The following is a 13099-nucleotide window of genomic DNA, read 5'->3' on the forward strand; positions in this document are numbered from 1 at the left end:
GCCTGAATAATGAAAATACCAGCATATTTTAGCTTAAAGTTCTTATTGCCAGTAATTAAGCATCATCATCATCATCATCATCATCATTATTATTATTATTATTATTATTATTATTTATATCCCGCCTTTTCCCCAGTACTGGGACTCAAGGTGGTTTACAAGAGTAATATTCTTATGTTCTAATTAGAACATATAAATATAAATTTACAAAAGTTAAAATAGAATTAAACCCACAGTAAAACTAAAAGCATTTTTTTAAATAAAAACAGTAACAAATTAAAAGGACCAGAGTATTTCCAAAAGCCTGCTGGAACAAAAAAATTTTTCCTGCCTCTGAAAATGTAACTCAGAGGGAACCAGTCTATCCTTGGGAAGGGAGTTCCAGAGCCTTGGAGCAGCCACCGAGAAGGTCCTCTCCCGTGTACCCATCAGGCGTGCCTGTGATGGTGGTGGGACTGAAAGAAAGCCTCCCCAGAAGATCTCAGAGCACGGGCAAGCTCCTACCGTCTTTCAGATAACCTGGGCCAAGCCATATAGAGCTTTATAGGTGATAACCAGCACTTTGAATTGTGCCTGGAAACAGATCGGAGAAGTAGAAACATTTTAACCCTTCAGACTGGGGAAAGAAAGTGTGCAATAGCTGGAAAAACAGCAATGATTGGCAGTGAGGGAGAAAGAGATGTGATCAGGAAAGGGGGCGTAGGAAACCCCGTGGGGTCAGATTGGGATGCCAGGAGGGCCTGATGTGGTCCGCAGGCCTGAGATTGTCCTCCCCTATTCTAGATTAAGGACTACAGACAGACAGCACAGATCTGCACTTGCCCCATGTACTAAGCATGCAAAGTTGTGGGGAGTTGCATAGCTCTATTAAGTAGAACATTTCATCACCTACTCCTGCCTCTTTTTGTGACTTGCAGTTTTTAAAAGGGAAACTTGTCTCTCCTGGAACTGCTAGAATCAAAGAAAATATGCTTTCGACACTGGGTGCATCCACAATAGGGATGCTTCCAGACGAGCCTTTTCTCATGCAATCGGCCTGCCTTGTTAACAAAAATTGGGGGTGGGTGGGTGCAGGGCCGGTGCCAGACTATTTTGCGCCCTAGGCAAGGTGAGCTACTTTCACACACACACCCAAAAAAATGCCAACTTTGATTTTTAAGAACATATGTTTCCTGAAAAAAATAAGAAGCACAAAACTTGAAACTGCTAAATTTATTTTAAAGTCCAAGAAATACATCATGCCAATTATAGCAAACAAATTGGAAACGAATGTCTATGGGTCTAAAATGCATTATTTAATAGGAATATCACCTCCAAGTCATCCCCCCCAACTCTCTCTCTCTCTCTCTCTCTCTCACACACACACACACACTCAGCATCACTCACTCCAAACAAACACACGCAACAAGTTCAATCGCAGCTTTTAAAGCTCAGCTAAAAACTTTTCTTTTTCCTAAAGCTTTTAAAACCTGATGTTGTTTGGACTCTATACTGTTAGTTTTACCCTACCCTGTGCCTGTTTACCCTACCCAGTGCCTGTTTGCGTTCTCTTCCCCTCCTTATTGCTTTACTATGATTTTATTAGAATGTAAGCCTATGCGGCAGGGTCTTGCTATTTACTGTTTTACTCTGTACAGCACCATGTACATTGATGGTGCTATATAAATAAATAAATAATAATAATAATAATAATGAACACATGCATTCACTCAAAGACCCCATGCACCCCATTCACCCATACATTCATTCTCTCTCTCTCTCTCTCTCTCTCTCTCTCTCTCTTCTGGGCGCGTTCTGGAAGTCCGAACATGGAGCTGCCCCACCCCCACCCCAGCGCCCCTGGCTTTGCTTCGGCTGGGCGGGTGCGGGGCACCATCTTGCCCGCCTAGGCCCAGCAGCTGAATCCTCGGGCCAGGTCGGCTCACAGCCAATGCACATGAGTGCTGCGCTGCGCCTGGCCGCCCCTCTTAGCTTGGCGCTCTAGGCGGCTGCCTGAGTGGCCTCTATGGTAGCACCGGCCCTGGGTGGGTGTCTAAACATCGTAAACCGTCATGTGAGAGAGAATTGAAACACAAAAAGTACAGACAGTTGCCATTCACAAAAAATCCTTGATAACAGAGACATCATTGCAATCATGACCCGATTAACATATGCACTGTGGTTGAAAAAACAACTACTTGTGAAATGTATGCCGTTTTTAAAATATGCTGATCATGAGAAACTCAACAGCGGAGTGTATTTTCGGGAGGACTTGAAACACTCTCCCAACCGTTTCTGAAGACTTGTATGAGTTTAATATCAGATTTCACCAGGAACAGCACTGAGGCGGGTGTGGAAGGGCGAGAGCCAAAGCCTTTCAGACGTTTCTTCTCTTCTCTTCTCTTCTCTTCCATCAGTGCTTGAAGAAGACTCTCCCCGACCAGGCGCTCTCGATTCCTTGGTATATACAACTCCCATCATCCCCACACCGCGTTTTTTGGGGCACCCCCTCCTTCCCCCTAGTTCCAACTACCAGCACACGGGACAATGTGCTGGTTGGGGATGATGGGAGTTGTAGCCCAACACATTGGGAGGGCGCCGGGCCGAGGAAAGACTGCCCTGAGGGCGAGGCGCTCCGTTTTGGGTGGGGGCGGGCTGGCCGAGGGCCGTCTCCGCCTCTTTCCCTTCCCTCAGCGAGGCAAACCAACCGCCCCGCCAGCCCTCAACCTCCTCCTCAGCACATTTCTGTGTGAGGCGAAGGAGGAAGCGCCTCTCCCGCCAGCTGCGGGGGGAGGGGACGTGAAAGGGGCGGGGGGGAGGGGGAGGAGGAAGGAGAACGTTGGCGCCACGTGATGCGGCCGAGCCAATGGCGAAGCGGCTCCTCTCCCCGCCGTGAAGCGGAGAGGGCTGTCGACGGAGGCCGCCTCCTCCTCGCCGTCTTCGCTCCTGAGAGTCGGGCGGGGGAAGAGGAAAGAGTCCTGCTCGGGGTCCGAGGGAGGGAGCCAGCGAGCGCGGGAGGCAAGCCGGCTGGCTGGCCGGCCGCTGGAGTAGCAGTAGCAGTAGCTAGCAGCAGCTGAAGAAGGAGAAGAAGAAGGAAGAGGAGGGGGAGAAGGAAGGCAGAGAGGCAACGGGGCCGCCCCTACTACCACCACCGTCCCCCGTGGGAGGCTGCGACTCTCCGGCCTGGCGGGGCCCCAGCCACCCAACCGATCGGCCATGCCGAATAAAAACAAGAAGGAGAAGAGTCAGGTCAGGCCTGAGAGAAAGCGGCGGCGGGTGGAGTAGTTCCAGGCAGGAGCAGGCCCCGAGGAGTAGGTCCAGTTGGCTGGGTGGAGGCAGGCCGGGGGGGGGGGGGGCTGGAAAGAGGATTTGGGGAGGGGGGCACATGAGGGGGCGGTTAGGGGCGTCCCGAAGTGGTGGGCGTTGGAGCCAGAAGGGGTTGTGGAGAAATGGGGGAGGGGGGTTCCAAAAAGACACACTTGGACTCACACTAGCAAAAGGTGTTACTCCTGGGAGTGACGCCTTCCCACCTGCAGTGCTTGAGGTTGTAACACATGCGAGCAGAGACACGCACACCCCTTTTTGTTATTCTTTCGTCCCCGTCCCCCCCCCCCCCCCGCCGCTCAAATCCTGAAAGGGTGACAAAGGGCAAGAGGCACGAGTTTGTACTTTGAGGAGGGAAGGGTGGAGGGAACAACTAAGAGTCTTGTGGCATTTTAAGGAGTAACAGATTTATTGTGGCATAAGCTTTAAATCTGTTAGTCCTTTTCAGGTGCCACAAGACGCGTTTTGTTGCTAACAGGCTTAATGCAGCTGCCCCCTCTGGAGGTTGTTGCTGCATGTGTCAAGGGTTCTCTGCTCAAGAGCCGAGGGTTTATTTTGGAAGATGGTACGTGGTTGTGGGTGCTGTATTAGGTAGGGTGGCCCTTGGATGTCTTCTGTCAAAGGGTAGCATGACTAAGGTCAATGTGAAAACCCTCCCAACAGAGTTGACTTGGTGGAATCGATGCCTTTAAAAAAAATAGGGCATGTATCCCCCATTTCCAGATACTCTGTCATTTTTCTGAGTTTGTCACGTATCTGAAAAAATGTCAGCAAGCAAATAAAGCAAGTGTTGTGGTTTAACATTCTGTGTCTCCTGTTCAGGTAGGAAATCGGGCCCACCCACACTGAAGTAAGCAACACTTAGAATTCTGCCTGAGTAATGCTGCAATCCCATGCACGTGTACTTGGGAGTAAGCCCTGTTGCTCAATGAAACTTATTTTGTATAAACATACATAGAATCTGGCTGTATGCCTGTTAAGGGCCTCGGCCATTGTCTCCTATTTGTCGGAGTAACTGGGGCAGAGGCCTGGCCTCTTACAGGCATTCTAAGGAGTCTGTTTTAGTGCTAACGCTGAAATAAAAAGTATCCTCTTCCACTTAACAAGATTCCTGGAGTGTTGAATTCCATGCAGCATCTCCACATCTGTTCAGAATTTGAGCATGCATGTTTTATTGCTTTTATACATCAATGTGGCCTCATGCAGCCCAGAGATTCTGGCCTAAGAAATCTCAAGAAAGAAATATTTAGCAAACATCTCTTTTTTTAGGACAACCAGCAGGGTGTGGTGATAGCTGGTAGCCTGGGTTCTAGTTGTCAGCTGAGTTCTGAAGTACTAGAAAAAAGTATGGCATTGTAAGCCATTACTTGGTGTGGTTCACCCTTTGGTACTGTTTGTATTCCCTACACACCAACAAGTGAGCCTTGGGGTTCTTCAAGACATAGGGCTTCTAGTGCAACCAATCAGAAGGCATTGTGCAGCATTTCTGTCTATTTTTCTATAATAAGAAAAAAGATGGAAGAAGTGTTGGGAAAACACAGGAGTGTTATGAGTGGAAGATGTCATTGTCTGGAGGAACCATAAAATTCCATGAATGATGAAGGGCAATGGCTCCCTTGAATTTGGAAGCACCCTTGAAATTGCATGTCCTTTCCACTGCACTTAGAGTCTTTGATATGAGCACAAGTAGGACTTATAAGTGGGCCCAAAACGTGAATTGGTTCTCAGAATCATAGTACTGGAAGTGATGTCATAGATCACATGTTAAAATTCTGCTATCATGGATTCCCTAAGCTTCAGCTATACCAGCTGTGGCCATCCACTTTTCTCTTAAAATTCTCCAGGGGAAAAGGTTCCTCAGACCCCAGTGTCTCTCTTCAGATTTCTAAAATGTTCTTACAAATCAGAAAACATTGCCTAATTCTATACCGGCTATTGGGCGGTATAGAAATGTAATAAATAAATAAATAAATAAATTCTGAAGTACTTGCTTCAGCCTTATTTAGCTAATTCATGTCCCTTCCTATTCCCTCTCTTCTTTCCTTTGAGATTTTAAAACTATTGCATGTTTCCAATGACATGTACTGGGGTTGTTTTCCTTGATTTTAAAGTTGTACTTCTTACTGAGTTTAGGCTTATTTTTTCTGTTATGGAAGACATGTGTTTAGGTTTACTAAAAAAAAGGGGTGTACCCAAAATTGTACTGTGTTTCTCTTTCTGCTTGAAGCTTATGTATCTCTGTAAATTTCAGGAACCTCCAAAAGCAGGCAAAAGTGGAAAAAGTAGCAAAGATGTGCAAGATAACCTGGACATTGAGGTAAATGTTATAAAATATTTTTTTTGCTATCTGTAAGAAATTATGTTGAAGTTCTATAAAATTAAGAGATGTCTTACACTGGTATACATTTTTCAGGGCTTTTTCCATCTCCTGAAATCGTCAGTAACTTCTCAGTTACAAATTTATACAAGAGAAGTTTCTCAATAGCCTCATTTTGTAAGAAGTAATGTGAAGTACTTAATGTTAGATATTTTTTTTGTTCCTCAGAAGACCTGTATGTTTAAGAAATTCAGTGGCAAGCTGGGAAATCCCCTATTCTGTGACATATTGTTTCTGAACATATTGAATATGCTATCCATCAATTTTCCCACCCCAACATCTGAATTGAAGGAATAATAACGCTGATCTACCTGATAAGACTATTGTAAGGATTATTGAGATCATGCACATTAAGTGTATTGAACGCTTAGGAAAAATGCTATATAAAAACTAAGATTATTATTCAGTATTATTACTTTTATTATTTTTCTGCCACATTTGCAAACTGCCTTGGTATCAGCTCCTTCAGCCATTCATGTTCCCTATAAACAGCTTTTGGTCTTGCAGTGAGGAATATCCCATACTACTTAAAATTCTGGCAAACATTTCTTAAATTTTAAAAAATGGACATTGTGAGACTTGTACACCTTTTTTGTCTTACAGTCAACTATTAATTGTGTAGTCTTGATTATCATATAAGCACCATTTGTGTTGTAGCTATACATCTTTCTTTTTGACTTGACTTAGTTCGTCTTACAAACATAGAATCTTGAAAATAAATTTTAAATTCCATCTGAATAGTTAAGAGTGTTGAATAATGCCATGTTCTTAAGTGTTGAAGTCACATGTACTTTATATAGCAAAGATATAATCTCATTATTATCACGACTCAACCATTCATATAAAAGCATAGTTTGTCTCATTTTTATGTTTTAAAGTTAACAGTTATGGTTAGTTTGGATTTTTCATTTGTATGTGCTGAAATACTAATTTCAGCACATACAAATGAATGTATTACTGTTACGGTGTTTTAATTAAAGTAATATTTCTGGTACTGTTAAATCATATTTTTTTTTGTACTGTGTCAAATCTGTAACTGAACTAGTTAATCAGGATTTAAAATTATTATTTTCTTTATTTAAAATATCAATCACTTAAAAAAAAAACTCCTAAAGTTTCAAAAGTGGCCAGCTACTCTGAGACTGCAGGCAAATAGTATTTGAAGGATTTTGATGTGGTGCTGTGTGCCAACCATGTTCTATATGCTGGTGACATAGGTGCAGTAAGGCCTCCTTGTCATCTTCAGCATAACCTGGAAGCACTGCAAACATCCAAATGTATTGTTAGTCAAACCAAAACCAACTCAGTGGGGCGGGACAGATGCTATGTCTATGAGCACGGCTTAGAACTCATAGCTATTTCAGCCCAGCTCTATTAGTGGTTAGTTTAGCCTCTGCTGTGGATATTGGAGAAAAGTGTACTTCCCGTACCAGCTACTAATGAATTCATAGGATCCTCTGAGTGTTGGAGAGCCCTATGTTTAGAAATACTCTGTATTTCACTTGTAAATTCTGTCTTCGTCAAAATTGCATATAAAGTAGGTACATTTTTTAAAATTTCATATTTAAAGTTCATTATTTTTTACATTTGTATAGCGCCCCATAGCCAAAGCTCTCTGGGCAGTTTGCAAAAGATTAAAACACTTAAAAACAATTTACAAAATTTAAAACTACTTTAGGGATCAAAGAAGCAAATGACTTCTGGTTTCTGAGATAAAAGTATAGTTCCTCGGTAATATAATTATTGTGAAAGGGAAACTTTCTTTTCAGTATGGACCTGCAAGAAAACATTACAAAAGAAGAGCATATTGCGCTTCATTTTATTTTCCCCCCTGCAATTATTTTGCCATTGATTTACAAAGAGAAGGAGCTGTAGAGACAAAATCTCTTCTGTTGCTGGGGAAAGTAGGATAAGAGGAACTGGAGTGTTGACAGAGTTGGGATTGAACATATGCTGTGGTTCGCATCCATAGCAGATTTTTTTTCTTAAAATCGTGAGACTTGAACACAAATGTTTCAGCACATAATTTACTATTGGCAGAATGATTGGGCAATTTTGGAATGTCAGAAGATAGTGCAGGTACAGATTTAATATTCTGCTGTAAACATTTTTAACCAGGGTATATTTTTGTCCTGTGTATAAAATTATTTTTCAACGTACAGTGTACGTGTGTTTGTGGGAGGAGGAGGGAGGAGGAATGAGATCTCCAGTATAAAATTGTCTTATTCTATGAAAATATACAATTCACATTCTGAAATGTCAGTAATGACTGAAGATGTCATCCATAAAGACCTTAAGAATTCCTTGCCAGTGTCTGTTCTGTGTGATATACAATGTGGAGTCCTACAGGCCTCCCTCGGCACCGGTTCTAATGGCTAGGAAACATTGGGATTTATAGAAACCATACACTTGGATGCTCCCAAGACAATAGAATCAGCACTACCAACACTTCCACTTTTATGAGGAAGCACAGTCAAGTGGGCCAAAGGCTCAGTATAGAAGCTGGCTTCAATCAGCCTCTGTAACAGCAACTCATGCTTCCAATCAGCAATATCTGCTAAAGCATATATCCATTCAACTGGTTATAATGTGCAGAGCATGCAAAGCAATGAGGGTTTTTAAAAAACAGCATGTGAGTGCTCTGTCTTGCAAAATAGGTAGAACTGTCTGAGGGCCCATTTTTCCCTGGCTGTAGTGTCCATCCACTCCACCCCAGCTGAGTCTTTGTTTTACATACTTCTGCCTAATTTTTGAAAGTATAATCTTAGACCTCTATGTCTGGAAATGTACTAGCATATGTTGTTTTTTTCAAGCGCTTGTGAAAAACGCCAGATTGTGAAGATGAAAGACTGCCCTGTGTTCAAAGAACAGGGGGAACACAAGTGGCGGCATCCCACAAATGCTTTATTTATAGGCACGTATATAAATCATTGTATGTTAGTCAGTGTATAAATTCACTATTTGAATTCAACTTATTTTTACATCACCTTCTCTGTATATCTGAAAGAAGCAGTGACATAGATAATGTATTTCAAATATCTTGCACAACATACGTATACACCATGAAACTTTTTTTATTTTAGTTTCAAATAAAAACGGATTCCTAGCCAAGGTTGCACCCCAGGATTTATATATTGTTAGGCCAGAATGTGTACTGCAGGAGCTGCTTGGCTGATTCCAAAAGTAGTGGTCCCATGTCATCTCCCCTTTCTCAGCAATGTCTAGTATAACAAAGTATGGGATGTCATGGTCCTGTGAGTTTTCCTGAAACCGTAAGCAGCAGCTAATTAAATGGAGCATGGATGGGGAAACTCACAGCGCAGTAATGCTCCCTCATATGTCTTTTGTTACTGAACAGTACCGGGTGGAGAGGAGGAAATGCAAGGCTGCAGTTTTTGGTGGCAGCTGTGCCGCTGCCGTCATGTCTAGTTTTGGTCTCAGATTTTTGTCATTCATCTACAAGAGTCTTGTATGTGTCCAATGGAAAACTTGATTGTCACAATTGCATCACCTCTTATGAATCTACAGTTGTCATTATGCAGCTTTCTGTGCAACCTACCCTAGACCCTACTCACAACAGTCCAAAGAGCTGTTGAATGGAGTTATCCAGATGAATTCTGAGTGGGTGTGTCTCTAAAGCTCCATGCTAAGTTTTTTTCCCCTCTTTCGTTTGAGGGCAAATTTTTAACTTCAAATTGTAATATTTATCCTTGGGTCAGCAAAAGTATTAATTATGAAGGTCTTCCTTAATTGAGGCAGCAGTAGCCCTAGGTGAGGAAGCTGTATTCTTTTAAACTGCAAGATTCATTGCCAAATAATATATTTCTGGTTGTTTCTAACAGGTAGGAAGGAACCCCAAAGTGGCTAGTAGAATTATTTGTTCTTGGCTTTATGAAAATACTGGTTTTGTTGTTCATCACTTCTCATGTGGTCAAGTGAAGATGTAGAGTTCTTTTGTGTGAATTACATGTATGGAGTCAAAATTGAGTTGCCATGTTCATATCAAGAATTCAAAGCACTGTAGCTTGTATGAATATACCATCCCACAATATGTTCTAATAATCACATGAGGGAATACTTACTGTAGTTGTTGTTTTTAAATGGATACTGTTGTTTTTATACTGTTTTTATGTTTTTTTAATTTTTGTATACTTTTAATGTTTACTATTTTTAATTGTTGTAAACTGCCCAGAGAGCTTCGGCTGTGGGGCGGTATATAAATGTAATTAAATAAATAAATAGAAGTTGGTGGGGAGACGGCCTGCATGCTTTTGTTTATATATAAAAAATCTACAAATTATCCCATAAACAATTTTTAGGAATGAAATTGTTTTTCTTTTTGTGTTTTGATTTTATTTGGCCAACACTGTTGGATTCTTCTAAACTAGCATCTGTGAAACTTATCACACACAAACAGAGTTTTTCAGCTGTCAGGCAAACTGATAAACTTTACAAGTGTATACAGATGTAAAGCTTTCAGGGAAATTTAAAAGCATAGGAAAAGGAGAGTACTGGGATATTTATTTTTAAAAGATCTGAAACATCTGCAGTAAGGTCTATTAACTCTAAAGTCTTCTTTGCAGACTTTATAACGCAGCCTGCTGCAACTTGTTCTCATGTATGCACATGCCCATGATTGTGAACCAGGCTGTATGCAGAGACAATTGGCAGTGATTTCTGCCAACGTTGCAGTGCTTTTTCCAGCTGCCATGATCATGGGAATTGCTTTGGCTGTGTCCTTGTGCAGCCTTGTTCACACTTCTGTTATCCATGTGATTGTGGGTGTGTGAATAGTCAAGAACAGGTTGCAGTTGCTTTCTTAGAGAATGAAGATATAATGTAGTGGGTGTGGTATAAAACTATGGATGCCGTACATTTTTAAACCATTATTTTGTTTCATATATGTTGCTGCTTAAACTAGGATTTTTTTGGCAGCACAATTTCTGATCATTTTAGGAAGTTTATGTAATAGCATCACTTTACTCATAGGATAGTCAACTGAGCATTATTTGTTCCACATAAATATTGGTATTTTTCGTTATTGGAACTACAATAGTAACAAGCAGCTTTAGAAAAATCTTGTCTTCTGGTCTGCATCATTTGCTAGAACTCTTCTGCCAAAGGCATTTCATGTCAGCCCAACTTTGTAACTTATAATACTTTGCTATAAAGTCATTATGTTATGCAATCTTCAGCAACCTTGTTGCTGGGATCACATGACCATAGCAGTGCCCATAGAATTGGTAAACCTCTACAGCAACTGGAGTGCCAAGATAGGAAATACAAACTGACTATATATTAATTGTCATGTATTTTAAATATTTTAATATTGTATTTATTTATTTTTAAAATGTACATTTCTTTTCCTAAGTTTTAAAATGTATATGTTTTAAATTTTGTAAGGCCGCCTTGAGGCCCAGTATTGGGCAAAAGACGGGATACAAATAAATATAATAATAATCATCATGTTGGAATGCCGCTACCATGCCACCCATTCCATTTCTGTGGCTGGTTTGGACAGAACAGAAAAATGATCAGCACAATCTCCATCAAACTTGTAGATGTTTGATGATCTCATTCTGTTCAAATGTTGCTTACAAAAACTCTATGATTGCTGTGGGACTCAAGTGCTTGGAATAACTGTAGAGCCATTTTCAGCAGAGAAAAACCCTTGAAACCATGGCCTAAATGCAGCGATCTCAGATAAGCAGGGGTTCAGAAGTGCTGGTGTTTTCAGGCTTGACTGACGTATATCTTAGCCAGTTTCCCTTATTTGCAGCCACCTTTCTTCACCTTACCTGTGACTTTATTGAGAGGAAATTGATAAGATCCAGAGGGAGTAATGCTCCCAAACTGTTAATGGCAGATTGCCTGTCAACAGATGCTTCCACAAAATCTCTGCCCTAACTGCTTCTGAAACTGTCTTGCATTGTGATCTCAGAACAAGGCCAGGTGACTTTGCATTTCATTCTTTACATTTGTTATTCAGCTTTCCTAGCATGGCTAGACAAGGGCTTATCCTGGGAATCACCCCGGGATCATCCTTGTGCGTCCACATGATACACAGGGGATCCTGGGAACAGGGAGGGATGGGATATCGCCATACCCATTTATCCCGCTTTTCCCGCGGTCTCAGGATGATTCCGAGACCGCAGGACGTGTGGCCGGGCATCGCAGTTTGTCCCAGCTCCTCGCGAGGATCCTGGTGCAGAGCTCCTCAGTAGCTCCGTGCCCATCGGGGGTGGGGTAGGGGGAGCGGGAAAACATTTTTTATTAAAAAAGACCTATCTCTTGCGCGGTAGCGCTCGTGCACTCTTCGATGAAAAAAATGGCGGGCGTGACATCCTCTTCCTCCTGGGACATTGCACGCCGCGTGTAGATGAGGGTGATGATCTCGTGATCATAAAATCGCGAGATCGTCGCCCTCCACCCACCTCGTCTAGCCATGCCCATAGTTGAGTATCCTTTGGTCAAGACCCAGAAAATCAAAGCCTCAGTTGAATTGCTATACTTCTTAATGTCTCATCCTAGATGAGCAAAGGGAAGGTAAAATGTGCTATCCTGCAATTCAACTCAAGATTTTTAACCAATGACTAGTTAAGTAGGTGTAGTATGCCAGTATATATGTAGACAGCGGCCATGATTCATTTGTCAACATGGAATTCCAGCAGACAGCTACAGCAGTCAGAGCTCCAGGAGTATGTGAGACTCACTGTTGATAGCAGGGGACTGTGACTTCTCTGTGCATGTACTCTTGTCTCCGGGATTGCAGCCAGTATGTGCAAAATGCCGAATTGCTTCATAGGAGACAGCTTTTAGTATGGGGAATGCTGTGCACTTTAGATAGCTTCTTAATTCCATGCTAGTTTTATCCCTCCACTTCTAATGATTAAGGCTGTAATCCTATATATTGTTACCTGAGAATAAGTCCCATTGAACTCAATGGAACTTTCTGAGCATATATGATAAGACTGTGCGGTAAGGTAGATAGAATCAATCATGTTCATAAGTTGTGGAAATAGACAATCTTTAAGCAAATATTCCTGAACCAGTGGTAAGTGTGATTATTGATTTAAATTGCAATAAGAAGAATCCTAATTAGTAGGTTTGTAAATACTAATTGCATTCAATTTCAGATGTGACTCCGACTTGAAAAAACACACCGATGCCAAAACTGTACCCATTCCTTTGCTTTTTAAAAAGACATCTTTGGTGTGTGTTTTTCCTATTGTATTTAAACCTTTCTCTATCTATGACAAAATATACATCTTTTCTGTGGATTTTGAGGGATCTGTTCCTAAGCTTTATGAGTAAATTAGAAGCAGGTTTATATTTACATTAAAATAATATTTGTATAAATATGCAAAACATACAGTTAGTAGAATGAAGGTAAAATAGTAAATGTATACAAATGTGTGT

The 13099-nt window shown here is 41.6% G+C and overlaps 1 protein-coding gene across 3 annotated transcripts in view; it reads left to right on the plus strand.

Moving 5' to 3' along the window:
• The first annotated feature begins 2977 nt into the window (after positions 1-2977).
• The window catches only part of PPP2R5C (protein phosphatase 2 regulatory subunit B'gamma), a 99666-nt gene continuing 89544 nt past the window's right edge, over positions 2978-13099 (plus strand). For 2 of the 3 annotated variants that reach the window (XM_063118061.1, XM_063118060.1), the window contains exons 1-2: positions 2978-3228; positions 5555-5620. In XM_063118061.1, the coding sequence (XP_062974131.1) occupies positions 3196-3228; positions 5555-5620 (99 nt within the window). In that variant the 5' untranslated portion in view covers positions 2978-3195. The remainder of the gene's footprint in view (positions 3229-5554; positions 5621-13099) is intronic. The other variant, XM_063118059.1, reaches the window with a different exon arrangement.

The sequence above is a fragment of the Elgaria multicarinata genome, chromosome 2 (genome assembly GCF_023053635.1).
Source record: "Elgaria multicarinata webbii isolate HBS135686 ecotype San Diego chromosome 2, rElgMul1.1.pri, whole genome shotgun sequence".
Lineage (NCBI taxonomy): Eukaryota > Metazoa > Chordata > Lepidosauria > Squamata > Anguidae > Elgaria > Elgaria multicarinata.